Below are 27,232 nucleotides of genomic sequence, written 5' to 3'. Positions count from 1 at the left end.
ATTAAAGGGGAAAGAGTGAGCAAGAGGGAAGGTTTTTCTGTGAAGAAGCAGAGGATGGATTTGGTGGTGGGTGGGTGGAGAAGGTATGGTGAGGAGAGAGAAGCTGGGAGGGGGATGTGCGGGAGGGCTGGGTAGGTGTCTATCTGTATAGAGAGAAGGATGGAGAAAGGGATGCGGAGGGATGGCAAGTTGGGAGAAGTGACCTTGGAGGGGGTTCTGGGGAGGGAGGCTTAAGACCAAGGGCTGCAAGGCCTGGAACCTTCTGGAGAGAAAATTCCTGGGTATCCTGTATGAGTATGAAGACCTCTCCCCTCCTGGCTCCTGGCTTGGTGGCTGTCCTTCCTCCCCTCTGACCTCCAGCCCTCCCACCCTTGCTGGGCTGGCTACTCTGCTTGTCAGCAAAAGTCCAAGTCAAGTTCTCTGTTAAATCTTCCTGGAGGAGAGATGAGCTGTGGCAAATGCAGCAGACATTATGACCCTCCACAGACTCTGTCCACGGCCAGGCCAAGGGGAGCCTGGGCGTGGGCTGCAACTGCAGTTTGGCAGTAGGAGTGGGGGCAGGGGCTACTCAGTGGGGGTTCTGGGTCATTGGGAAGTTCTCTTCACAGGCCCTCCAGAGAAGCCCCTAGCGCTCGGTCCCATAGTTCAGCCCAAACAGAAGCAGCAGCTGTCCTTTTCCTAAGGCTCTTTAGGAAAGCGGAGACCCCTGCAGCCCCCTCCTGTACCACTTGGCAAGACTTGGACTGCCAGCTGACAGAGGCCAGGGGTAGAACCCCCCAGGCCCAGGGAGGGATGATGGGGCCATTGTCTAGTTCTCCAGGGCTGAGCTGGGAGCTCGGGGCTCATCTGAGTTCAAGGACTCTTCTGGACCCTAGCTGCCCATGTTTCACCTGCCTCTTCTCATCCCTCAGGGAGCCCTTGTGAGACCTTGGAACCTGTTGGGGATGCCACACATACTCACTGTTGGCCCTGGGACACAGGGCATGTCCAAGCTCTCTGTTATCCTGGCAGAGTGGCAGGAAAGGGGTCATGAAGAAGAAGAACAGGAGTGTAGGACATATGGGGGACACAAAATGGTTTAAGTGACGGTTTATGAAGTGGAAGCCAATGGAGACCTTACTGCTGTGACCAGGGGTGTGGGAGGGAGTGTGGCACACGTGGTCTTCTCTAAGACACAGCCACTGCCTGCCAACTTAGGCCCCCTTCTCTGTTCAGGTCTCCTTCTCCAAGGGGACAGCCCTGAATGCGTCAGAACCAAATGTTATGCAAAGACAGGTATTTTATTTTCCATGATAGGAGCTACACAGGCACCCATGGGTGTATGGGGGGGGGGGGGCTCTCTGTCAGCCCTCAGGCTGTGACCTTGAAAACTTGGGTACTATGAACTTCAGAACCTTGTCTAGCCTTTTGCAGTCTCTGGAGGTGGAGCAGTGTCCTACCACAGGCACGGTGGGCTGGTCTCGGCCGGTCTTGCCAGCCCAGGGCCGCTTCAGTCTGGTTTGGTTTCCTGGGTTGAAATTACAACCGGTCAGGCCCAACTTTGGCCAAAGATAATGATGCTCTGGCAGGGCCCACTGCTGGGAGGGGGGCAGGCACTTGTTCCTCATAGAGCAAAAGTGGGCTTTTTCTTTGAGCTTCCCTTCTACCCTCATGGTGCGGTTTCCTTAGGACCCCAGGCCTGCTAGGCAAATGATTACAGCTTCAGATGGGGTGGGAGTGGGACGAGAAAGACCTCCCAGCTTTTCCAAGCCTCTTGAGAGTGGCTGCCTGTTTGCATTCTTGACTCTTTGCTGCCCCCGTGTGGCTGTGGGGCTAGTTGATGCCACTTTGCCGTAGAGGGCTCTGTGTGTGTGTGTGTGTGTGTGTGTGTTGGCAGGGGCAGGGAGGACTCAGTCAGAGAGAGCCAGCCCTTGTGTCTGCTCTGGAGAGCAGGAGTCTTGCTGCCCCCACCTCCCAGGTGTGGGTTACATAAGCAACACTAATGCAGCTGTGACACCAGTTGGAGGACACTCGCTTACCAAAAAGTTGAAAGAAAAGATGGGGTTGATACTCATTTGCAATGGGGGCAATTAGACATCAAGAACTTAAGGACAGCTGGGTTGTCTCTGACCACGAGGGCAAGTTCTTCCTTGCTAAGCCCCAACAACCACGGCCACATTAGCCTAAAGAATCCAGGGCAGGCAGATCCAGCTTTGTCCTGGGAACAGCTGCCCAAGAAGCCATTAGAGAAGTGGGGAAAGGAACAGACAGGGAGGGAAAGAGAGTCAGTCCATCCATCATTTCCTCCTCAATCCTTGCATACCATCTGCTCTCAGGCCAGCCTCGGGCCAGCGCCCCATGAATCACCACCTGGCACCTGTTGTTTGCCATGAAACAGGGTCACAGGTCTCTAGCTCAGGCTGCAGTGTTGGTAGTGTCCAGGCTGATGGAGTCAGGGGTCCTCAGATATGGGTGTGCTTCAGAATCACAGGAACTTATTAAGATGCCCACCAAAGTCTAAGAACAGCTGATCCTGTCTGTTGACCTCTTTTTATGGTTGAGGAAATAGAGATCCAGCGGGGTCTGGATGAAGGTCACTGCTGAAGGTCACAGTGGGTTCAAGGGTTTTAACTTGGTACCATTCTCCTCCAATCCTCAATAGATTGGTCCACCAGTGTGGCCACAAGCCCTTGTTCGGACGGTGGAGGGGGGCTCCTGAGCAAGCCCCTTGGGATGTCTGGGAAGGTGCCCAGGAAGCTCCTTCGCCCTACATTCGTTCTGTGTCCTGCAGCAGAGCACCCACCAGGCTGATGACCTGCGAGGCTGGCTGGACTACGTCATACTCTGCGAAGAGGTGGCACACATTCTCTTGTGACTCAGTCTGGCTCTTGGCCACAAACCCAAAGATCCTGGTGAGAGAGGGCAGCCTGAGTGAACAGTAGGACCCAGGGAGGCACCAGGCTGGGAGGAGGGCCCCTTCCCCAGTCAAGTGGCTCCAGCACCTCCTTATAAGGAGAGCTCTCTGAGGGGAGGATCCTTCCTCTGTCAGACTGGGAGATCCCCCAGTTCGAGGTCTGGGTTCCCCTAGTTTTGAATGGGGACTCCCTGAGGACAGAACTTGTGTATTCCTCATCAGGGTGGAAGGTTCCTGAGGGCAAAGATGTATCTTGACCATCAAACCTGGGCGTCCCTACAGATTAAGCCTCCCTGAGGTCAGGGCCCATGGCTCGACATAAGATTGAGGGCTCCCGAGCTCATGTCTCCTCCCACCATTCTGGGGCCAGGGCCTGTGCCGCCCCCCTCAAGACCATCATCAGGCCTCTTACCTAGAGGGCTTGCAATACTTCTGCCACCTGTGGGAAAGGAACACGGACAGTAGTGAGTAGTGAGGCTTTGCTCCATTCTGCAGGATTCTGGCTGAGCAGTGGGGAGGACATCCAGCTGTGTCCCCACCCCTGCCATGCCCCATTCTCCCCTCATTCTGCTGCTCCTGGCCCCTTGAGGTTCACAGGCTCTGTCTGTCATCCCAATCCCAGAGTCAGCAGGGACCTTCAGTGGGCAGCTGGGCCCTGGATAGCCTTCTTAGTTTGGCCCAGCCTTGAACTTACTTCCGTTGCTCAGGGTCCATCCCACAGAAGCGGAGGGTGGTGAGGGGGTAATGGCGCCGGAAAAACACCCTAGGAGGAGACAGAGAGAGAAGGAGAACTGGTGAGAGCCCGTCCAGTGTTATGCCCCACCTCCATCATCTCCAGTTCCCTCTAAGAACCTCCCAGTTAGAGCCCTCACAGCCCGCAGAGACCCTTCCCACCACACGGCCCTGGGGCACATGTTTGCACTTCCCTCCTTTAGGGGAGTGCATCTGCCATGTGTCCTATCTATTGGGGTTTCCTAGCCCTTCCCTGCTCCCTGTCCACCACATCATTTAACTGTTTGAGGATAGAAATTACATCTTGGACATCTCTTGTTCCTCCAGCCCAGGACCAGGTTCCTGCTAGACTGTGAATCCCCAAGCCCAATCTCCGCCCACTGTGTCCCAGTGGTCAGCCAGAGACTAGCCTACAGAAGATGTTCTATCAATGGGTGCAGATTTAATCAGTGTCTGGTGAATACTGATTGATTCCATCTCCATCAGTCACAGTGAAGGGGAACTTTGGCAGGAGATCATTGGAATGAAGCCCAGAGAAAGCAGAGAATTTGCCTGGAGTCACTCAGCATGTCACTGACTCCATGGGGTCCAGGATCCTGAACTCTACCCTCATCACTGATCCACAGCTGTCTCTGCCATCTCCTTCAGCTCACCCTGCCCAGCCCAATAGCCCCAGGGCAAGGGAAGCCCCTTACTTTCTCTGGACGTCAGTTAGGGTGATACCCTGCTCAGTGACTTTGAAGTGGACCACGGTGGGCGTGGGGAGAACCTCCCTCTCCAAGGTGGTTGAGATGGCCTTCTGCACAGCCAGGGCTCCAGTCAGGGTCTCCACGCTCACCGAGCTCAGGTACAGGGCCTGGCAGCCTGTGGGATACAGATACTGTGCTGGGGCCCTGCCAGGATCCTCAGGGTGGGTGGAGGTCACCTAGGCCCTAGCCCTCCTTCTGCCTAGAGCCAAGGGACGGGGGCACCTTCCTTCTTCAGGAATCCAGTAGGGCTTCTCTTTGAGCCACTAGGCAGGCAGGGATTGTATGGGTAACTGCAATTTGGGGCCAACCCCAGAGGACTTTTGGAGCATCTGTTGCTTTGCTTTGCCCTGGCCCCTGGTCCTCAAGGCTGGGGCAAGGGAGAGGATGTTGCCCTGTGTATAGGGGTGTCCAGACAAACCTTCCTTCTTTCCAGACCCCTGGTTGGTGCCTCCTCCACCCCCACCTGCCCTGGGGCCCTGGCTCATTGTTGAGAGAAGGGAGAGAAGACAAGAATGGGGAGGGGGTCATTGTGCTCAGGGACACAGAGTAGGAGCTGTCACTCAGACAAGTGCTGATCTGTGCTTGGCCTCCGGATGGGAGGAGAGACTATTCCCCTATAGAAACCCCCAGGACTCGGACTTGATACCCCACAGAGGATCCCAGACCCAGAGACCACCTCAAGGGCAGGTACTTCAGATCCAGAGAGACTCTAGCATGTCCATGTGTGCCCATGTGTGTACAGAAAGGGTGTAAGCCTCACCAAACCCCTCCTTTTCTGCCCCTCTTCCCCTTGGCCCACTGCTTGCAGACTCTCATCTTCTGGTTTACGAGGGGGGGAGGAATGTGGCACCTTGTTAAAGATGAAGAAATAAAGCTGTGATGGGAAACACGTGTGGACCTGTGTGTGCATGTGCGCACCCAGAGATGGGAGGTGCCCTTGGGAGGCACAGCCAACCCTGGAGCCTCTCCCGTACCACTCACCGGCAGATTTCTTCAGACAGGAGGCCTGGCTGTCTGCAGAGGGGTCTGAGGCCCCGGCTCCACCTCCCAATTCTGAGCCAAAGCAAAGGAACAGGCCCCCGAGGGGGCGGGGGTGGAGTGAATGGACCCCTCTCATAGGAACAGGCCTCATTAATCCTTTTGAACATCTCCCACCTCCGCCTCCACCTCCAGGAAGTGACTTGGCTAAGAAACCAGGTCATTACCGTAATTAGGCAAAGGGGGCCACTTTGGGCTTCCTGAACGCCTAGCTTGCAAGCCTTTTTATCCCTCCTTCCCCTCCTTGCTCTTCCAGCCCCTGGACTGCTGCAGTGACCTGGTCCTCAGAGGCCCCTGACCTCCTCACTTCTTTCAGACCCCACCCCACACCCAGGCCTTTCTTTGCAGAATAGGGAGGCTGTTGCCATCTCTCCATCAGGGGCTCCCCCTGCTCTTGACTCCTCTCCCAGAATCTCCTTTGCTACTCCTCCTGTGCACCCTGAGATGACCTCTTCCATCTAGGGGTGTGGCTGGGCTGTAAGCTCTGGATGGGGCTTCCTGATCTGAGTTTGAGGTCTGACTGTGTGCCTTTGGGGGAGGTACTTAACACCTCGAACCCTTCTTTTCTTATCTGTGAAGTGGGGATCCTAGCAGCACTTCAAACCTTGCCAAACTGGCAGATTTATGCTCCCTTCACCCTCTTAAAGATGGCTACTGTTTATCAAACATCTCCTCTGTGCCAGGCATTGTGCTAAGAGCCTTGCCTGAGCTATCCCATTAAATCCCCACACCACCGTACCAATAGGTACATGCCAATAGGAAGCGGAGATGTTGACGGACTCTAGAGCATGCACTCTTAACTGTGACACTAAAATAATCCATAAGTAAGGTGAGATGTGACCATTAGGAGTCTTTTAAGTGAGAACAAACAGATCTGGTGCCCCAACCCACCTCTCTGCGGGATGGTGAGTTTGCAAGGCAGGGCCAAGGCCATGATGGAGTGCTGGCACACAAAGGCAGAGAGGCTCCCTGCAAAGAATCAGGCAGCCCTGTGTGAGAAGCCTTCCCCAAACCACCCTCTCCGTCCAGAAGTCTCAGCCCACCCACCCACCCAGGGGCCTGCAGGCTGGAGAGACTCACCAAAGTAGGGCTCCTCATCTGCACCTTTGAGATGCACCCCTTTGGCGGAAGACTCGATGAGGAAGTGGCGGATAAGGTCACTGCTGTCCTCGCCTGGACAAAGGAGAGCGAGTGCATGTGGATGGGAGCGTTAGCCAAACACTGACCAACTTACTCCCTGACCCACCTCCTCCCGGTCCATCCAGAGGTTAACTTGTGCATTGTCCTGCTTCTGGGTGGCACTGAAAATAGGAATCCCATCTTCCTACCCACAAAGGAGGTGCCAATACCCTTGCTCAAAGGCTTCTGCGTCTGCTAATTCTCTCTCCAGGAGAACTTTCTCTTGGTCTCAAGAGCTGTCAGGGATGGTTCTCCACGACTTTTTAGATCAAATTGCAACTCTTCAGCCTGGTTTCTCTCTGTCCTACCCACCCTCTCCCAGGCGCTATCATTCTCCACCAGATGGTCCCTACTGGAGCCTGGCTGGCCCCGGAAGGGTGAACAATGCCGTCTGCCTCTTCTCCACCACCAGCCCATAGCCTCGGGCTTGTGGCCTCTGGCAAGGCTTCCTTGATAACCAACACTGCCCTAGAGGTCACTTTCTTATTTAGACAGAGTGGCATAGTGTAGAGCATTTGAAGCTGGGGTTTTCATCCTTGCTCTTTCGCTTACTTGCTCTGGGGGCTCACTTAGGAACACTTGGAGCCCCTGTAAGCTCATCCATTTGTTACCTGAGCACTACAACCCTGGGGTTTAGTGAGAGGCTGTGATCCAGGTAGCTGGTACTATAATGATCTGTTTTTATCTGTCTCCCCAAACAGGTATCCCTGGTGCCTTACACAGTGCCTTATGCAGGGGGGAAGCTCCATAGATGTGTGTTGGGTGTGCAAGACCGTGGGAAAGCATGTGATAAGCCAGCACACACATGATGAGTTAGCACACATGGGTGATTACTACTTTAGCTTCCCCCAAGATAATTCTGGTCTGGACAGAGGTGGGCACCCGGAAGACAGCACCCTGGAGAGAGGCTGGGACCTTCCTCTTCCTCTTCCCACCATGAGAGTGGAGCAGGGAATTTGGGGATTTGGGGAGGCAGAGGCAGCTCAGGCTTGCTGTGAAAGGAGCTGGCAGAGCCTTGGTGCTGGAGGGCAGCTGGGAGAGCACTGCGGTTGACCCTTGTCCCAGGAGTCATTATGGGACTGGCCTAAGGTCACCCTGTAAGCTAGCAGTGGAGCTGGGACTAAAGCCCACCACACCCTGTTGCTTCCAAGAGGCCTTGGGTGAGTACAGAGACAGATGCATACCTGATTGGTTCTGGGCAGGTACGGGGGCCTCTTGCACCTTCAAGGCAAGGCCGAAGGAGCCTCGGTATGAGGAACTGTCCCTCACGATGAAAGCCCCTGGCTCCTCCTTCCTCAGCAGCTCGATTGCTGGAACAGTCCTTGAGTCAGAGACAGTTACCACCCCACCTGGACACCCTGTGTCCCCGTTGGGTCTTCATAAAGCAGATGTTACAGAATCACCCTTAGTTCCCAGGAAGTCTTTTCTATTGTCTAATCTCCACCATTTCTGCTGCAGTTCTTATTTCCTTGGGTCATGAGGTCCACAAGACACCCCCTCCCCTGGACCTGCCATTTGCCATTCCCTCCTCTACCATGACCCAGGGCCCCATCTACCTGATGCAGAGTGCAGGACCCAGACCTGATTCCTGAGTCTCTCGTCCCCTGAAACACACTGATTCCTCTTACCTTGCTCTCGGGTGATGCTTGGCTTAAACCAGTATTTAGATGTGTCCATCACAAACTTCATGTTGGGCTGCATGTCCCTGGTGGGACCTGGAGACAGACAGAGAAGGGGAACCTTGTAGGCTGGACAGAGCGGAGCCGAGAGCCCCTCCCCCTTCCTCGGCCCAGTGGTCCCATTCAACCCACCCTCCCCTCCCCTGACCCCAAGGTATCTCCAACTGCCTAAGGAGGCAAAATCCAGCAGAAGGATTCCAGGGCTTGGCGTATCTAGGACTTAGGAGTTTCCCTTTGTATCCTTGGTAATGAATCACAAACAAATAGATAAAATCTCAGTTTAATGAGAAACAGTTTCTCAAATCTAGTGTTGCCTTCTGGGGACTGAAATAACAGATAAATAAGGGACTCCAAGATGCATTATTTGTTTGATTTCACACTCTCCTCCCCTTTAATAATGCTATGAGTTCCTTAGGGGTATATTCAGCCTGGAAAAGAAAAGGAAATCAGATCTGGGCAGAGGAAGATGTGCTTGGAAGTTAGGAGACGGGATTCTTGACTCTGATTTGGGACAACTATTTAGCGCCTGAAGCCCAGGAGGGACTGAGTGAACTAAAAAACCTCTGAGGCTCTTTAAGACTCTAATAGCATAGGAAATTAAAACGAATTTTGTTTTAAGAACATTTTGCAGAATTTGATAAGATCCCAGAGTATAATTAGTGATATCCTAGGGTATCACCGAACCAGGATGGGACCATCACCAGGCTAAGTAAATGTGCTCTCTGAGATGCCAAAATGCCCATTTTCCTGGGTCCCTAAGACAGAGAGCAGTGGTTCCCAATTTCAGCATCTTGAAAAAGTGTGTTGTGGCCGGTTGAGAGTAACTCATTACAAAAAAATGTACTAAAATCTGCAAATGATTTGTCCTAGGAAAATGATCAGAGCAGATTCAAAGGCATACCTGTCATGTCACTTTTTCTTGTTGCATTGACATGGCTTTGTGAGTTGGAGAGAGCAAGGGTTAGCGTGAGCATGTCGTCCCCCCCTGCCCCCCAGAGTCTCCCTGATGCCTGTGGCGGAGTGAGGGCTGAGAAACCCCAGAAAGGAGCTGGCTGAGTGATGAGGGAGCAGAGACAGTAACCCTGGAGCTCAGCGGGGGCTCTGCTCATGGGAGATGTGCACCCTGGGGGTGCTAAATCTTCGCCTCTGTGTTTCCTGCTTTGGGTTCTGGTTGGTTTTGTTCTTTTTGGACGCCTGTAGTCATAGACTACGGGAAGGAGGGTGTTTGCTGTTTTGTGGTTTTTAGCTGTCTGAATTGGAATGCATTGTCTTTGTTACCCTCTTCCCCCTCTCCGAGCTTGTCATCTACAAACGTCAGAGTTACGACTGACTTTCCCACTCCCCCTCCCTCTCTTGAGTTAGTCATCAAGGCTGCTGCTTCCATATCCTGAGGGTCTCCTCGCTCTGTCTTCTCTCCTCCGCCCCCCTGCCCCACCCTGGTTCGGGCCCTGTTACAGCTTGTCAGGACCACTTCATGATAAAAACCCAAACAAAAGCAGATAAAACTGCTCACTCTGCCTAGGTCAGGCCCTGCAATTCATCTGCCACACAGCTGCCAGAGTGATCTATTGAGCATGTGTCTCTGACACCACCACTCTCCTGTTTGAGACTCTCTGATGGACCCCTGTCGCCTAAAGGGTAAAATCTACTCTTTAACTTGGTGTTCAAGGCCTTTGGCAATATGGCCCTAAATTACTCTCAATAACCTTGCCCTACATCTAGTCATTTCCTAAACATGCTGTGTGCTTCCACACCTTCATGACTATGGACTCACTGTTCCCTCTGCTGAGAACACTGTTCCCTCTGTCTCTCCTGCTCTGGCCATGAACTTCTGATCCACTTTCCAGCTCCAGCTAGGATGTCACCTCCTCTGAGGAGCCTTCCCAGTTCTCCAGACTAAAAGGACCACTTCTTCCTCTGTGGCCCTGTGAGACTTAGAACATCTCTTTATCTCTGTGTTTATCCTGCTCCATAGTGATCCTTGGCTTTTGTCTCCCTTTCTAGACTGTGTCCATCTCTATGTCCCCACTACCTGGCACACAGTGCTTTGCACATAATAGGTACTCAATCAATGTGTTGACTGGCTGTTGCAGAAACCCTCTGGTGCTTTGTCTCTTCCACTTAGCCAGACCTTACAATGCTTGAGGTATTGGTTTACAACGTACCCTCTGCAGATGTAGTGAGAGGGGTATCTGGTACCGTCTGGCTGTGGCTCCTGGTGGCTGGACAGGGGTTGCTGGAAGAAGTAGCCCCAGGTCGGACAAAGTCCTGGTGTCCTGCAATCCGCTGCGGTGGGGGAGACACTGGTTCTGGGCAGCCGTTGATCAGCACGATGGGTATGTCCACCATGGAGTTGGTGATGGATGGGGGGCAGCTGCTGGCATGCTCCTTGGCCAGTGGTGGGGAGTGAGTTGCTCTGGGCTGGCCCATGCTTGGGGTAGGGTTGCTGGGGACCTGGAAGTCACTGGCCCTTGTACACAGGGACACAGGGCCAAGGCTGTGGAGGCTGGAGGAAGAGCTAGCTGGACTTTCCAAGGATCTAGAAGATGACTGATGGCTGGAGATGCTGGAGTGGAGGAGGGACTGGCTGCTGCAGGGGGAGAGAGCATCAGACAGACGGGGTATTAAGGTATTGAGGTGGACACTCAGGGGCCAGAGCCAGGCTCTGGAATCTACTGATCTGGTTGCCCATCTTTGGGCAAACACAGTTAGCTTTGGTTGAATAGAGTACTGTATACTCCATACCCCATAGCCCAGAGCAAAGGGCATGCCCACCTGGTCATTAATGGATGCTGAAGGGTACAGAAGTGTCCCTGCACTATAGTCTTTGGTCACTTAAAGTAGCCAATGAGCTGACTCTCCAAAGGTCATAGGGACTTAGGCTGGACGGGATTCACTCTGCCTTCCCAGCCAGGCAGGTCTGACTGAGCTGTTACAGCAGGCACCGCCCCCCACACCCCTGACCTTTACTGCCAAGGGCCCAGCACACAAGCTGGACCTGGGCTGGACCATGTCCATGGCTGATGCAGAGGGAATTCCTCAGCTGGAGGAAGGGGAGGAAGCCAGATCTGCATCCAGCCAGACTTCTCCCTGAGCTCAGAGGCCCATGCCAGCGAGCATGGCTATGGAATGCCAGACTCCTTGCCAGGACTGCCCTGGCCCAGTGGCTTTGGAGTTGGTATGGGGGACCGAGGTCCTGTGGTTTGGTCTTCCTGGCAAGATATGTGCGTGTGCAGCTCTCCTGTGAGGCCTGCAGAGAACCAGACTGGGGCAATTGTAAATAATGCCCAGGCAGGTCTGCCTCCCTCCTGCTGGGTTTTGCCAGCAACAAAGAGGAAGCAGGCTTTTCTTTCTTAAATGGTTCATCTCAGGCCCCCAAGTTCTATTTACATCCCTGTGTTTTGAGGTTTTCAAAAAATCCTTCCTTGAGATAAGTTGTACGAGGGCTGGAAAGGATACGAGTGAGCCTCGTTAATGCAACAATTCTTTTCCCAAGAGGTAGGCATAGATCAAAATTTCTATATATTGGATCATATTCTAAATGCTTGAGGAAAGCTTGAGATCCAAATAGATGTGATGGCATGAAAGAGAACATTCACTTTTTAATTTTTGGTGCATGCCCAGATTTTGCTCAGACTGAGCAGGGTGCCCCCTATGATTTTAGGATCTGTGTGTGTGTGTGTGTGTGTGTGTGTGTGTTGTGGAGGCAATGTCAGAAGCTATAGTGAGAGTGACCTACCTTCCGAACACATAGCTGACATCAGACACTGGGCTGGCCGACAGCAAGGAGACCCTGCTGCTCCGCTGAGGGGCCAGAGTCCCCAGCCCCTTCTCCAAGCTCGGAGAAGCCACCAGTGGGGAGCCCAGGCTATGGAGCCCTGAGGCCTTGCTCCCTATGCAAGGGATGGAGATGCTGGGAGAGGGTGGGGGATGAAAGGAGGGAGCCCCAGATGGGGGAGGGGGGCGCTGGTGCCCCCTGCCTTGGCTCCCAGAGAAGATGAGGCTCTCGTTGCTGCTTCGAGTCTCTCGGGGGACATCTCTGGAAAGTAGGAGGCCGCCACTGCGTGGGGAGCCAAAGGGTGGGGTGACAGATGAGCTGGAGTAGTGCTGGGGGCCATCGTGGCACCTTGATCTGGTAGAGGTCACCTCGATGTACTTTATATCTTTGGGGAGAGAAGCAGAGCATCAGTGAGACCCAGGAGCCTGGACTTACAGAACAGGAATGCTGGAAGGGTCCACAAGACCATGTGGTCGCTTCTTTTATACAGATAAGGAAACTGAGGCTCAGAGAGGATAAGCTCATTAAGTTAGGATTAGTACCCAGTTCTACCTTCTGGGCCCAGTTCCAAAGTCACCCTCTCTATGACATCTTCCTTTGGGTGGGGAGATCTGGTGGAATGAACACAGACCTTGGAATCAGGCAGACCTCGGTTTCTGATCTGGCACTGCCACTTACTCTCTGAGAGAGCAGGGCCAAACGATTTCACTCTGGAGCCTCAGCTTCCACACCTGTAAATGGTGGTGACTCTGCCCAGCCTCTTGGTGTCCCTGTGGGGGTGAAATGAAGTAGGTGGCACAGCACCATACCCTGCACATAGTAAGTGCTTTACACTGGGAGATCCCTCCTTCATGTATGCCCCCTCCCCAGATTGGAATGACTGCTTAACACTGCGCCAATCACATCTTCCGATCTGTTACTCACCTATCTGCTACTCATCTATTACTCAGGGCAAGTAAGGGCTGTTTCTATGTCTGCGCCTACAGGGAAGGCAGGGGTTCTCCAGCTTGGTTGCACACTAGAATCACCTGACAAGCTTTTAAAAGTCCTAATGTCGAGGCTACGTCTGGTGCCAATTAGATCAGAATCTCTGATGTGGACCTAGGCCTCAGGCTGTCAGTTTGTTTAGTTCCCCAGGTGATTGCCCTGTGCATCGAGCTGCACCACTGTGGTCCCTGGCCCAGCAGCACCCCTTCAGTTGGGAGCTGGTCAGACGTGCAGCATCTCAGGCTCCACTACAGGCCTGCGGAATCAGAACCTGCATTCTAGCGAGCTCTTGGGGACCTGGGTGCACTTTAGAGTTTGAGGTTCTGCTGTAGAGTGGGAGCTTCCTGAGGGCAGGGCTTGTCACACTGTTGAGTGTGGTCCTCTCAGGCTGCACTGTGAGCTGGTGCACAGGGATTGGTTACTAAACACACCCAGGGCTGCTCACTCCCTTGCTCTTTCCATGCCCCAGTGGGGGCACCCAGGACTCTCGCTCTGAGACCTTGTTCCTCCCTGGAGTGGGGTGCCCTGTGGTTCTCCCCACAGTGAGGAGGGACACCCCTCCTCCTGACCTGGGGGAGGGGAGCTGTCTTTGGTGCTCTTCCAGCAAAGGTGGCAGAAGGTGGGGGTTACCCAGCTGCTCCCTCCTGGAGGGCTGTGTGTCTGGCCTCTGGCTTCCCAGGATGAAAACTGGGGCAGAGTCGGCAGGAAACCGCACACTCAGCTCCTGTCTGCCGGCCTCCCACCCCCTTGGGCTCTGGCACATGCACCATCCCCCCGCCCACGGTAACTGTGGAGTCCCTGCGTGCCCCAGCCCGCTCCCGGGTAGGACCTTCTGGCCTTGCTCATGGTTACTGCCTCTGTCTGAGCCTGCTTGGGCTGGGGTGGGGGTGGAGGATTACATCAGATGAGGGGGGCTGGCAGGCTGACCTGCGCATGCTGTCCCAGGAGGTGGAGGGACAGGCCTGGCTTTGTCATCAGACAAACCTGAGTGTGAGTCCTGGCTTTGCCACTTTCCTGCCAAGAGGCATCAGGTAACCTTCCTAACTGCTCTGAGCCTCAGTTTCTTCATCTGCAAAGTGGGGACCTAAATCTGACCTCCCAAGGTTGTGGTGACAGTGAAACACGCTGATGAATAGAGCCTGGAGCCTGGCCCGTGGTGGGCTTTGAAGGGCATCTCCTACCTGCTGGCTTTGGGGGGCCAGTATTGGCCAGATGGCTAATATTCTCTGGTTAAGGTGGGGGAACCACCGCTAAGGGCAAGAGGAGAAAATTTGGCACAATGTATTGCAGGCTCTGAAAGACAGGAGGTCTTGGAAAGGGGTAGATTCTTCTGGAAGTTTGGCAAGCACAACTTCTATTTTTATAGGACTTTATAGTGTTTATAATCCTCTCAAGCCTTACAACAGCCCTTATGTCCAATGCCAGTAGGCACTGCTTTTGTGGAGGAGGAAACTGAGGCTCAGAGAAATGTGAGAGTGGGGCTGACATCTATTGCATAGTTTTTAATAAAGGCTGGTATTTATTGAGTGCTGTGTGCCAGCACTGTTACAAACATGTTACCTATATTAGCTCATTTAACCCCCATGACAGCTCTATTGAAGTAGAAAATATTATTAATTCCATATAACAGATGAGAAATCAAGCCTCAGAAAGGTTAAGTGAACTGTCTAATGCCACACAGCCAGGGAGCAGAGGAACTTGACTCCTGTTCCTGTGCTCTCTCTGGGGGGCCTCTTCCAAGAGGAGGGGTTTCTCAGGACACTTTTCCAAGGCCTTGCCCTGCGAGAAGGTGCTTGGCTGCTTCAAGGAGGGTCTCTTGGTCTGCTGAAGCTCTGGGCTTCCTACTCACCACCAGAGGCCTTGCTTGGAGGCTGAGCGAGCAGGAAGGGCGGGAAGTGAGGAAGGAGTCCTGGAGCTGTGAGTCACCTCCTGATGCTGCCCTGAGGTGGAAGTGGCTGGGGGAGCTAGAGGTCCCGCCATCACCTGGATGCAGCCACTGTTTACAGGCCCGTGGGGCAAGTCTGAGCAGTGCTGGGTGGATGCAGGCGCCAGCCCCAGGCAGGGTGGGTGGAGGGGGAGCCCGTGGGTGGGGGGGCGGAGAGACAGTTATTAAACACTCTTCACTTGGGATTGGCAAACGGCCTTGCCTGGCAGAAACTGCTGGAAAATGAAACATGGGGCCTGCTGCAAAGATGTGGAGAGGTGACAGGATAAAGAAAGGGATATGGTGCTTGCTTCTAAGAGCCATGTTCCCTGTGGGGTGGGGCCCCCCACAGGGTAAGTCTGAAGGAAGGTAAGCAAGAGGCAGGGGCCAGGGGGCTAGGAGAAGGTTTGTGAACACTGGGGAGGTGGAGCCTCAGAAGAGGAGCCCGCAACACAGGCTGCCTCCAAACACATTTCTTCTGCGAAGCCTGGGAGGACAAGAAACTAGCTCCGAGGAAGAGAGAAAGGCAGAAACATGGATTTTGGAGCCCAGAAACCCGGGCTTCGAGACCTGACCTACCTCCCTCTAGCTGTGTGACCATGGGCCATCACTTGCCCTCCCTGAACCTCAGTTTTCTCATCTGTAAAACGAGGTTACCACTATTTCCTTCACGGGGTAGATGCTGGGATCGTGCATAATCTACAAAATTCTACATATATTTAGGCGAGGGATCAACATACGATAGCCAATGTTTAATGCTTAATGTTGCCAAGTTTGGGTAAAGAGAAACAGTGAACAGCTGCTGGCACCTCTGTGATAGCGTGTCTTCCCTTCAACACCCTCAAAGTAGGAAGGATGAGGATGCAAACAGAGGGGGTCCTCCACATGGCATACATTTGGTTGGATGAAAACTCACCATGGTGCCCAGAATTAGCTACACTGCCATGGGCCAGTGACAGCCCTGCTGCCAGTAGCGGTGGTCTGAAAGGAGTGTTTTGGGAGGCTGGGATGCACGAGACAGTGACAGTGACACGTAGGTGCTCGCTATTCTCAGCCATGGCAGAAGAGAACTTTCTAATGGGGAGCTGACCTGGCTGGCTGTCTCAGAGGTTGTGAGCTCCCAGGCATCACAGTTGTCCAGGCAGAGGTTAGAGGAGAGGACGTTTTTTTATATTCCATCAGAAGGGGCTAGGGCAGAGCTAGGCAGCTTCATCAGGACCCTATGATCATGCTGCCCCCTTGGCGCCTCCTGCTGCCCAGAGTTGGATGGACACATTCTCATGATGGCAGGCTGTGCCCAGGCCATCTGACAGCACAGACCATTGGCCCCTTAGAGGAAGGGCCCAGTTGTCAACACCCCCACCCCATTCATGTGGTCATTTCACAGAGACTGGCCTCGCCCCAGCTGGCCTCGAGTGTGTGGAACTCCTGCCTTGGGGCATAACATTAAAGCTCTGGGCTTGCTCCTGCCAAGGGTAATTAGGTAATTAGGCCAAGTCACCTTCCTGCAGAGACCGCGCCCATGACTGGCCTCAAGAAGCAGGAAGACTCAGGGAGGGAGGTGATTTTTTTAACAGGCCTGGAAGGCAATGCTCAGGAGGAGGAGCAGAAGGCAGGAGCCCAGGTGCCAGAGGACCTGGGTTCTGGGCTTGCCTCCACCCTAGAGCCTGAACCTACCCTGGGGCTGATCCTAAATGCAACCCCAAAGTTTGATAAAAACAGCCGCATTTATAATGGCTTACAGTGTGCCAGGGTTTGTGATAAACACCCAGCAACTGTTGTTTCTTTTAACCCCGCAGCACCCTTTCAGGTAAGAACTCACATCTCTATTTTACAACGAGGAATCTGAGACACAGCGAAGTGAAGTAAACAGCTTGTGTGAGGTGTGCCCCACTCCGGGGATTAGGCTAGACTGCTCCTTACTCAACTCCATCAGCCTCCGTTTTTTCATCTATAATATGGGGATAAAATACTCATCTCATGGGGGTGGATTGGGAAGATTAAAGGTTCTGCTATGAAGTGCTCAGCACAGTGCCTGGGTGTAATAAGTCCTCAGTAAGTAGAAATTCTTATGATCCTCTCTCCAATCCTAACCGCACTCTGACCCATGGTGATTGTTTAAGCTCCTGGAGGCCTCAGTCTTCCAGCCTGTCTAATGGAGCTGCTGCTCCTTGACCCTCATTCTTGGCATATACTTAAAACTCTTTGTCTGGAATCTGAAGCGAGAGGTAGGGATTTCTTGATTCTATTGGATGTGGTGGTATGTTGGAGTTGGCTTGTACCAGATGGCGAGGGCTGATTGTTAAATGTTCAGGATTTTGTCCAGCTGGTTGCTAAAAGCAGCTATTATTAAAATTTAAATTATATAAACTTACCAGTAAATAACACGTTAAAAACAAAAGTAATAAATACTCAAAATTAATCACATCCCAATTATTTTACTACATTTGACTAGTATCTATACTCTGGAGGTTATTTACATCTGCTGTATTGGTAAGGTGGAAATACTATGTAGTGGCCTGCTACTATGTATCTCTTTCCAATGCCACATTCAGTGACATCATGTTGGTGGCTTGAAATTGGCCACGGAGGGAGAATTCACACCATGGAAACTGGCAGATGCTTCAAATCAGGGCTCTCCCCCACTCCCCCAGGCAGCCAGTTGTTAAACTTTTACCAGCATACCACTGCTTAAACACAGCAGGGTTCTTGCCCTAAATAAACTGAATTCTGTGTCTCTTCAACTCTGCTATTTCCACCTTGGGCCCCCCAGACAGATACTCCCCTGAACAGGGACAGGGGCCCAGAAAGCAATCCTACAAACATTTCAGGGAACCTAGGTTGGGACTTAAAGAGAGACATCATTAAACAGCAAGGTTGAGGGACCTCACAATTATGGAGCTCTTATTTATGTGAATGGCATTGTACAAAATTATTACATATATAAGCACTTATTTAAATTCTCTTAAAAGTCACATAAAATAGGTATCCATCATTTTCCAAACTCAAGAACCAAGTAGAATTGGATAGTGAGGGAAACTTGTATTTATCCCTTTTATGTAGCAGAGAAAACAGACAGGTTAAGTAATTTGTTTAGGGCTGCACAGCACCTCCCAACAGGACATTGTCCCCTGTTCATCTGATTTGATAGAAAAGTCCTTCTTCCTCATGAGGTCTGGTCCCCAAGCCCCCCTTCTTGCACTGTGCCCCAGTTCCTTACCCACGGCTTCAGGCTCTTCCTTCTTTCTCCTTGAGGCAGTGCTCTGAGTGGGCTCAGCCCAGGTGCTACCAGCCCCTGGGGGAAGCAACTGGAACGTGGGGTCCAGTTCCAGAATCATCTGGTTAAGGCTCTCCAGTGAGAAGTCAACGTAGGAGTCAAGGTCCTCCAGAGACCCTGAAGCCTGCTCATCAGGGGAATGCAGGAGGCAGCTGGCTTTGGCTCCAGCCTGTGGGGCCTGCTGGAGCCTGCTGGGGGGCCCCTTGCAGGGCATGGGGGCCATTAAGGCCTGGGCTCCCCAGCCTTCTGTGGTGTAGTAAGGACACTGGGGTGGCAGGCTGGGGCTGGGTGCTGGGTGCAGGGCCCTCCTGGGTTCTTCACAGGGAGTCAAGCCGACAGCATGGCCTCCTGCCAGCAGGGGGCTGGACATCACCTGCGACATGGTGGGGGCAGTCACCTGGCAGTTTACCTCTGGCTTCCGACCAGCCTCACTTACATCCCAGTGATGTCACTTGCCAACCAGGAGCTCCCAGGACCTGAAAGAGGCCGAGGGTGGGAACTGAGTAACTTTTGTAGATGAAAACCCTGCCTCCCCTTGCCCCAAACAAAGGCATATTTATTCATTCAGTTAAAAGCATGGATGCTGGAGGCAGACTTGTTTGCACCCTGGTTTGCACGCTGGCTCCACCATCTACTAGCTGTATAATGTTGGGCTAGCTAATTAACTTCTCTGTGCCTCAATTTCCTTATCTGTAAAATGAGTTAATATTTGTAACATGCTTAGAACTGTGCCTGGCACGTAGTAAGCATTATGCAAGTGATCATTAAATAAAACAACGTCAGTAGAAGTTTATTGACTAGCTACTATGTCCCAGGCATATTTATTAAATAAATACTAGCAAATATTTATTGAGTAATTACTATGCATGTAGGCATTGGTAGTTATATGTAAAGCCTTTTTAACTCCTCATAGCCAGCCTATGAGGTAGATACTATTATTATTCCATTTTAGAGTGTGAGAACACAGAGAGGTAAGCTACTTGCCCAAGGGTTGTACAGCCAACAGGTGTCAGACCAGACTCCAGGCTGCCTGATGTCAGAGCCCCTGCACTTAGCTACTACTCCCTGTGGGCCAGTTGGTGAAACAGACAAGGAAGCAGGTAAGCAATCATAAACAGTGTCACCAGGAAGGAGGGGAAGCAGAGGGGACTCTGTAGGTACTGATGGGAGGAGATCAGGGAGGGCTTCCAGGAGGAAGGGGCATGTAAAGGGACATAAGAAGGGAAAACAGGAGCTAGCTGGGCAAGGCTGGTAGGGGTGAGGAGGCAAGTAGGTTCAAAAGCCTGGTGGACAAGGGAGATCATAAGGCATTATTGAGAATCTGGGAAACAGAGAGCATCTGGGGTGGTTGGAGGGAAAGATGGGGTTCGGGGAGGTAGGCTGGCCGGACCCTGCAGAACCTTACATGTGGGCTCAGTAGTGCCAACTCAACCCAGAGGGCAATGGGGAGCCACAGAACAGTTTTGAGCTGCGGAGTGACATCATCAGATGATATTCACTCCCTGCGGTCTCATCCAGGAAAGATGAACTTTCCTTAGTGTGGAAAGTTCTTCCTGTTGTCTAACCTTATTGCTATATGCTAGTTTCGTATAGGTGGGGCTGGGTGGGAGGTTAGATGTTCTAGGACTGAGGCTGCCAAGAAAACCGTAAGGAGCTAGGACATGCTGCTTGTACTACCACAGCCTGTGCTGTGCCTCATCGCTCGCACCCCAGCACTCCCCAACTCTGCTTCACCCTTTTTCCAAGATGCCTCCACCGCGTCCTGCTTTAGAGTCGGACACCCAGGGCTAGAAAAGGCGTTGAGACCAGCCTGGGGCAAATGAAATGAATGCAGACTCTGGAGTCTGAAGATTCAGATTTGAATCCTAGCTCAAACACTTCCTGAAGGTGTGACTCGGACCCTCAGTTTCCTCACCTGTGAGATGGGAACAAGAATTCCTGCCGTGCACCTTCCCAGAGAGTGATGTGGAACCAATCAGGTGCTGCTTATGGGAGCAATTGGATGGTTCTAAGCATTACTTAGAAATAAGGGTGTAGGGAGAGTATCACACCTTCAGGATAATAAATAATAAGAGCTGCCATTTACTGAGCACTCGCCACATGCCAGGCACTGGTTTTACGTGTGGTAAATCTTCTAATCCTCTCACAACCTTAGGAAGAACGGTGCCCTTACTCCCAGCCCATTTTACAGATGGGGACACTGCGATACAGTTTAAGAAATCTGCATGGGCCATACATCCAGAAAAGGGGTAGAGCTTGGGTTCAAACCCAGGCTGTGGAACTTTGGACTCTTAACTCCTTTTACCACGTGGAGTTCAAATGCAGAGGGACACCTGAGGTCCAGGGAGCCAGCGTGATTTGCCCAAGGTCGCACAGCAAGTGAATGAGAAAAGCCAGGCCCCTCTTCTCCCCCATGGCTCCCGTATGCCCTGCTGCCAGCCTCTTCCTTGGCCGGGTCCTGGAGGGGGCGGGCACACCCCAGGCTCAGGAAGTGTGTCTATAAATGGCAGTGGAAGAGAATAGGCCTCTGAGCCTCATCCTGGGGGCAGCCAAGGACGCGGAGCTGCAGCTTTTCCTCACACTCCTCACGCTGGGTTTCTCAGGGCAGGATCTTGGTGCACTCTGCAGGGTTTTCCACTGGGCCCCAAAGAGAAGGATGAGGCTACTGACTTTGTAGGGCACACTGGGGGCCTGGGTCTCTCCCAGGACCAGGACCCGGGATGCCTGCCTACTGATTTGAAAACTGCTTTTTTTTGAGGAAGATTAGCCCTGAGCTAACATCTGCCTCCAATCCTCCTCTTTTTGCTGAGGAAGACTGGCCCCGAGCTCACATCCGTGCCCATCTTCCTCTACTTTCTATGTGGGATGCCCACCACAGCATGGCTTGCCAAACAGTGCCATGTCCACACCCGGGATTCAAACTAGCGAACCCCGGGCTGCCGAAGTGGAACGTGCACACTTAACCACTGAGCCACCGGGCCCGCCCCTTGAAAACTGCTTTTGTGCCATCCTGGGCAAGTGTCTTTCCTCCCTGGGTCTTACTGTTCCCATCTGTATAATGGGGATACGATAATAATAGATACTTAAAACTTACTTATTTCATTTTCTCAGTGGCTCTTTGGAGAAGGCACTGTCACTGTGGAGCTGGAGAGATGAAGGGATTTGCTCAAGGTCACACAACCTGCGGGACCCAGTGGTGGAACTGGGGTCTGAGTCCAGGTGGTCTGCTCTACAGTCCTACGCTCTATGCCATTGCTTCATAGATTTAAGGCGCCTTCCACCTCTGCCCCTTCTGGGATTCTGGAAGCCAGTGGGACAGGCCTGGGATGGAGCATAGGGCAGACAGCCCCTCAGGCTCTCTTGCAAACTCTTTGCACTTTTAACACCCCCTGAATCACCACTGGACCTCCCAAGACAGGGCCAGGCTCACTCCTTTATTCCAGGATGCCCTTTCTTTCCTGCCCTCATCAGCACACTTCTCTAGCTCTTTCTTTCCTGCTCTAAGGGGGAGGGGAGGGTCCCTGGGGCTTAGGACTGTGTGTGTGTGCGTGTGTGTGTTGGGGGTGTATTATGGATAGGGTGGGCTCCATCCAGCTCTGCTGAATTTATAGGTCCCTCCCACCTACTCCCCTTCAGATTCAGACTCAAATCTCTTTCTTCGTTCCCAAGGGCTCCAGAGGCAAGGGGAATCTTGATTCCTAGGCAAATCCCCTCTTTCGCTTCATGGCCAGCCTCTTCTCCTGACTTGTTCTCTCCCTCCTACAAACCCGAGTCACGGAAGGGAGAGGGTAGATTGGGGGAAGGCTGAGTCTCCCAATAGTATCTTGCCTCAATAGCCCAGCCTCTACCCCACCCCCACCCTCAAGAGCGGCTTCTGATTGTCCTATCCCCTCCACCCAGACCCAGTGAAGCAGCACCTGGGACAGCAGGCAGGGACCTGCAGGACTGGTGAAGGCCGTGTGCCCCCACCCCTGGATTCCTGGCAGCCTTGGAAGGGGCTCAGGGCTAGCCTCTTCCCACCCCTGGATCTCTGTTCTCTCATCTGTACACTGAGGGGTACAGATTTAGTTCTGCTGAACGCCAGGGTCTGTAGTCCCAAGACCACCTCCCTCTCATGCACAGCCTCTTCCCCATTTCTCCCCACCTTCACTGGGAGCCCCCAGGAGAGGTGGAGAAGCTGAGGACAACGGGTTAAAGGAGTCAGGTGCGAAGGTGCTGAGTCTCCCTCTCTTCTCCTTAAAAAAAGGCACCTACCTGGTGTCCACCGGCTGCTGTGTTCCCTCCTGGCTCCTGGGACCAAACAGCTCAGAGTCTAGGTGAGAAGTAAGGGGAGGCACAGCTCACCTTCAGACCCGCCTTAAGAGCAACCCGCCCGCCTGCCCCCCTTCCTCCACTCTGGGCCCTACACGTGGCCTGACAGCCTGCAGGCCCCACCCCTCCCGTGTCTGGACAGCTCAGATGGGGCTGGCACAGGCGCCAGGAAGAGAAGCATTGAGTGGCGCCTGGCCTGGTGGGCACTGGGGCTGGGTGTGTGTGGGGGGCTCCCAAACTTCCTTCCTCCCACCTCCACCTCGTGCACCACATGGTCAGGGGAGCCCTACTCGGACAGGGGCTTGTTAGGACCAAGGTGTGCTGTGGGCATTCCTCTCATCATGTGCCAGTCAAGGGGAGGACAGTGGGTTGGAAGAGCCAGCAGAGGTGAGGGCCTTGGCCTTAGGAAAGCAGGATGCCAGTAGGCAAGAGACACTTCCTAGAGCCCCCTCCTGTCCTGTCTGAACTGGGTCACGCTGCGGCAGGTACAGGGTAGGGGCCCAGTGGAACTCAGGCTGGGTGCAGATCTTGTCGTTTCTTCTTAGCCTGGGAATGGGGCGTCTAACTCAAGCAGAAGAGGCTCTGAGAGTCTGGAGGGCTTTGAGAAGGGGCTCATAGCCTCACTTCATTTCATTCATTCACTCACAGGCTGTGCTGCGTGGTCTGGTCTGTGCCCCAGGGTGGAAATTCCATGTGGGAGTGATGGCAGGAAGTCCAGAAGTCCGTGCATTCCCTCTTCCTGGCTCCAACTCCCTCCCTGCTCTGAGCCAGGGCTCCCAGAGTGTTGTGAGGGGGCATGCAGCCACTGTGGGGGAAGGGACACTGAGATACCGAGATGAATGGGACAAGGTTCCTGCCCCCAAGGAGGACACTGTCTTTGGGAAAGAATGACTCATAGCCTCCAAACTCACAAGCTGGGGCTAGCCTCGAGGCCTACAAAGGGCTATCATTGCACCGTCCTATATGGTAGCCATTGGCTGGTCTGAATTCAAATGTGTTATAGGTGTAAAATACTATTCAGATTTCAGAGCCTTAGTATGAGAAAAATAACATAAAATATCTCATTAATTTTTGTATTGATTACATGTTGAAGTGATACTATTTTGTGGATATTTGGTTAAATAAAATATATTATCAAAACTAATTTCACCTTCTTTTTTTTCACTTTTTTGAAAAGTGTTTTATTAGTTTCCTGAGGCTGCTGTAACAAATTACCACAAACCTGGTGGCTTAAAACAACAAAAATGTATTCTTTCACAGTCTAAGAGGAACCTGAAATTGGGTTGCAGAGGAGAATCTGCTCCTTGCCTCTCCCACCTTCTGGTGGCTGCCCTGGAACTTCTGGGCTTGCAGCTGCATCACTCCAATCTCTGCCTCGTCTTTCCTTTGCCTTCTCCTCTGTCTGTGTCCTCTCTCCTTGCCTCTCTCTTATAAGGACACTTGTGATGGCGTTTAGGGCCCACCAGGATAATCCAGGGTAATCTCATCTCAAAATCCTTAACTTAACTACATCTGCAAAGATCTTTTTTACCAAATAAGGTAACATTTAAAAGTTCCAGAGGCTAGGACTTGATATTTTTGGGAGGCTATTATTCAACCTACTATACGTGTCTACTAGAAAACTTAGAATTACATACATGGCTTGCATTATATTTCTGTTGGACAGCTTTGGGCTATAGTACCCCCTGCCTGAGGGAGCTCGAGCAAGCATCTCCCATTCATGAAAGATGTTCAAAGTGGAGAGAGGCAGGGACCAGCATGGGCAAGGGCAGAGAGGCAAGAAGAGCCTGGGGTGTCCCCAGGGCCCTTGGCGTGGACTCTGTGGCGGGAACCCAGGGTGAGTGTGGGAAGAGTGCTGGGAGAAGAATCTGGAGAGACAGTGTGTATAGCATCAGCCTCCACCCCATCTTCTAGTGAGCCTTCTGAGCTGGAGAAATGGACGCTGAACACTTCGTTTCTCACACTCCCTTGCCGCTGGAGTTCTGGTTAGGCAATAGGTGCTGTCAATCAAATGGACCTGGGGACGTGGCTTGTTGCTGCTGGTCAGCACAGTTGTGGAGACACTGGCTTTTTTTGGGCAGCTGCCTTCTAGCAGCCAGTGTCTAGCTTTGTGGTGTGAAGTTGTTGCTGAAATGACTTCCTGACCCCTGAATCCGTTAGGCGATGGTTCTCAAAGTCAGCAGACCCTGGGCAGCTCCTGATTCTTTACCTTTCTGCCGGTGCTGGGGGGCAGTTCCAAGGTGGGTCCCCTGTTTTTCTGGGAGCCATTTCTACAGCTGCAGCCTGTGACTCTAGTCCCTTCTCATGATTTTGTGAGTATGAAATTACCTGCATGAAATTCCTTTCTGCTTAAATTAGCTAGTGTGGTTCCTGTTTCCTGCTGGTGACTGATGCGGGTGGACCGGGCCGGAGGAGAAGGGCATGTGGGTTGGCATAAGTAGCCTGGCTTTTCTGTTGTGGGCAGTAGAGATACAGGGGATGCTTTTAAGCAGAGCAAGAGCAGGGAGAGAATGAGACGAACATGTTCAGGGAGGTGCTGACCCCTGAGAGAGCAGCAGAGGTGCAGGCCTTACTTTTCCTGGGACTCTCTCTTCTCTGAGGTTAAGACAGATGCAAAGGATTGGAGAGGGATGTTCTTGGCTACAGTGGGGCAGAGAACTGACCTGGGTGCTTAGCCTCCTGAACATTCTGGGCTTTATTTGCAGCATGTAAAACTGAAATTAATAGCAGGAAGAGCTTCCCAACAAAGACGATAGGTGAGAATTTTGGTTACTAAAAACCAGGCTCGAGGCCAGCCTGGTGGCGCAGCGGTTAAGTGCAAATGTTCTGCTTCGGCGGCCCAGGGTTTGCCGGTTCGGATCCTGGGTGCGGACATGGCACTGCTTGGCAAGCCATGCTGTGGTAGGCATCCCACATATAAAGTGGGGAAGATGGGCATGGATGTTAGCTCAGGGCCAGCCTTCCTCAGCGAAAAGAGGAGGATTGGCAGCAGATGTTAGCTCAGGGCTGATATTCCCCCAAAAAACAAAAAAACGAAAAAACCAGGCTCTGCATCAAGGTTCTGAGAGAGCAGAGCAGGTAAAAGGCCAGACCTGGCACTCTGGATGCCTGAATTTACACGTAGTCTCCATTGCCAATTTGCTGTGATGTTCCAGGAAAGATAGTTACCCTCTCAGGGCCTCTGGATTCCCTCTGAGCAGGAGGGAATTTGTTTTCCTTCTCTTGTTGCAGTGGGAGGGGTGGAGGAGGGGAGTGATGTTCTTATCCATCAGAGGGGATTCTGGTCTTTATGATGCGGCTGCCCTGGGTGGAACAGGTCTCAGGTCTTACTCTTCTGTACCTCTGACCCCTTAAGCTACAAAGTATGCATCCCTGAAGGTACCTGCAGGCCCAGTGAGGCCAATCCAGGAAGATCTTTATTATGAATGCCCCTGCCCAGGACAGGGGGGGCCCCAGGCAGTCTCTAAGGCCAGAGCAGGATGTTGGGCACTGCTGACATTCTCACATTCAAGCTTTATTGTTCATAGGTCTCATCGGTAAAAAATGTTAAGCAGGCACCGCCAATATCTATTTATTTGTAAATTATATACATAGAACTTTTTGAATTATGTATATAAACGACATGAATATATATTAGTATGCACATTACAAAAATATATGTATATTACAAAATATATTATGTGCATTATATATTATAAATTATATGTTGTTACATATATTATAAAACTATATAAATAGAAACAAAACTGTGATAAATAAAAACAATGTTTTTAAGTAATTTTTATGGCATTTCATTTAATAATGATATAAAATGCTGTTTTTCTCTCACAATGAGAGCAACGCCCTTGAATATGCTTCTTTATTTTTGAAAATCCTGGTTTAACACTTTGTGGAACAGTGACTTAAGAGTCTGGGACTAAATTCAGTTTATTCAACATTCAGTTTTAAAAGCTGTCACAGTTGAAAAGGAGGCCTCATGAAGATACCTAGATCCAGATGGACGAGGTGCATTGTGGGCTCAGCTCATTAAATCATGACATTCATTTTTTGATTTTCAATGCCGTCCACCAATTATGCAAAGGTTTTGTTCAAAATTGACTTTCAAATTTCCATCTTCTCTCATGTCAATCAGTTGTTCTTGCAAAGAAATTGGAATATGTTGCATTTTAATACTTTTAGCAAACGGATTTTAAACCCACTCAAATTCTTTACTTGGAAGATTTTTGAGCAAGTTAAAAATTCCTTTTTGTTTTTTTTTTTTAAGGGTGGATAAGAAAGATCTTGGGAACACATAAGATTTTCAGCAACAAAATCATATCACAATGGGAACACTTTCAAACTTCATTTCTAAATGCTCTATCATACTATTTTCTTTCCAAAAACTCACTTCTTCCACAACTGTTTAAATTTTACCTTTACCCTGAAGAAAAGAGATTTCGCTTTCAGAAATCTCTACTGGGGCACTCAACAGACAACTCTTGCTTTTCTGTTATGAAATGACAGATGAAATCATGTCCTAGGATTAGGGGGAAGTGCCGCTGTTTTCTTTCTGTTTCTTCGCAGACATCTTTTTAGGCTGCTTGTCCTTTTCTTGAGGCTAGTTAATTTAGTTTGAATCAGACATTACAATCAGCAAATTCCACTGCACTGGGCATATGTAAAAAGCAGTATGTCACGATATGTCA

The 27,232-nt window shown here is 51.7% G+C and overlaps 1 protein-coding gene across 1 annotated transcript; it reads right to left on the bottom strand.

Annotated features, from left to right (window-relative positions):
• Positions 1-1,261: 1,261 nt before the first annotated feature.
• Positions 1,262-22,702, bottom strand: TNS4 (tensin 4). Its single transcript, XM_070560467.1, has 13 exons — positions 22,491-22,702; positions 18,180-18,712; positions 12,010-12,433; positions 10,436-10,860; positions 8,220-8,306; positions 7,776-7,901; positions 6,493-6,585; positions 6,304-6,381; positions 5,356-5,427; positions 4,321-4,489; positions 3,588-3,656; positions 3,306-3,332; positions 1,262-2,888 (listed from the first exon to the last, which is right to left on the bottom strand). The coding sequence occupies exons 2-13, from the start codon at positions 18,616-18,618 to the stop codon at positions 2,747-2,749; spliced, it is 2,151 nt and encodes a 716-aa protein (XP_070416568.1). The 5' UTR covers positions 18,619-18,712; positions 22,491-22,702; the 3' UTR covers positions 1,262-2,746.
• Positions 22,703-27,232: the final 4,530 nt, after the last annotated feature.

Source organism: Equus przewalskii, chromosome 10, assembly GCF_037783145.1.
Source record: "Equus przewalskii isolate Varuska chromosome 10, EquPr2, whole genome shotgun sequence".
NCBI lineage: Eukaryota > Metazoa > Chordata > Mammalia > Perissodactyla > Equidae > Equus > Equus przewalskii.
This window is presented reverse-complemented; position numbering and strand designations above follow the sequence as displayed.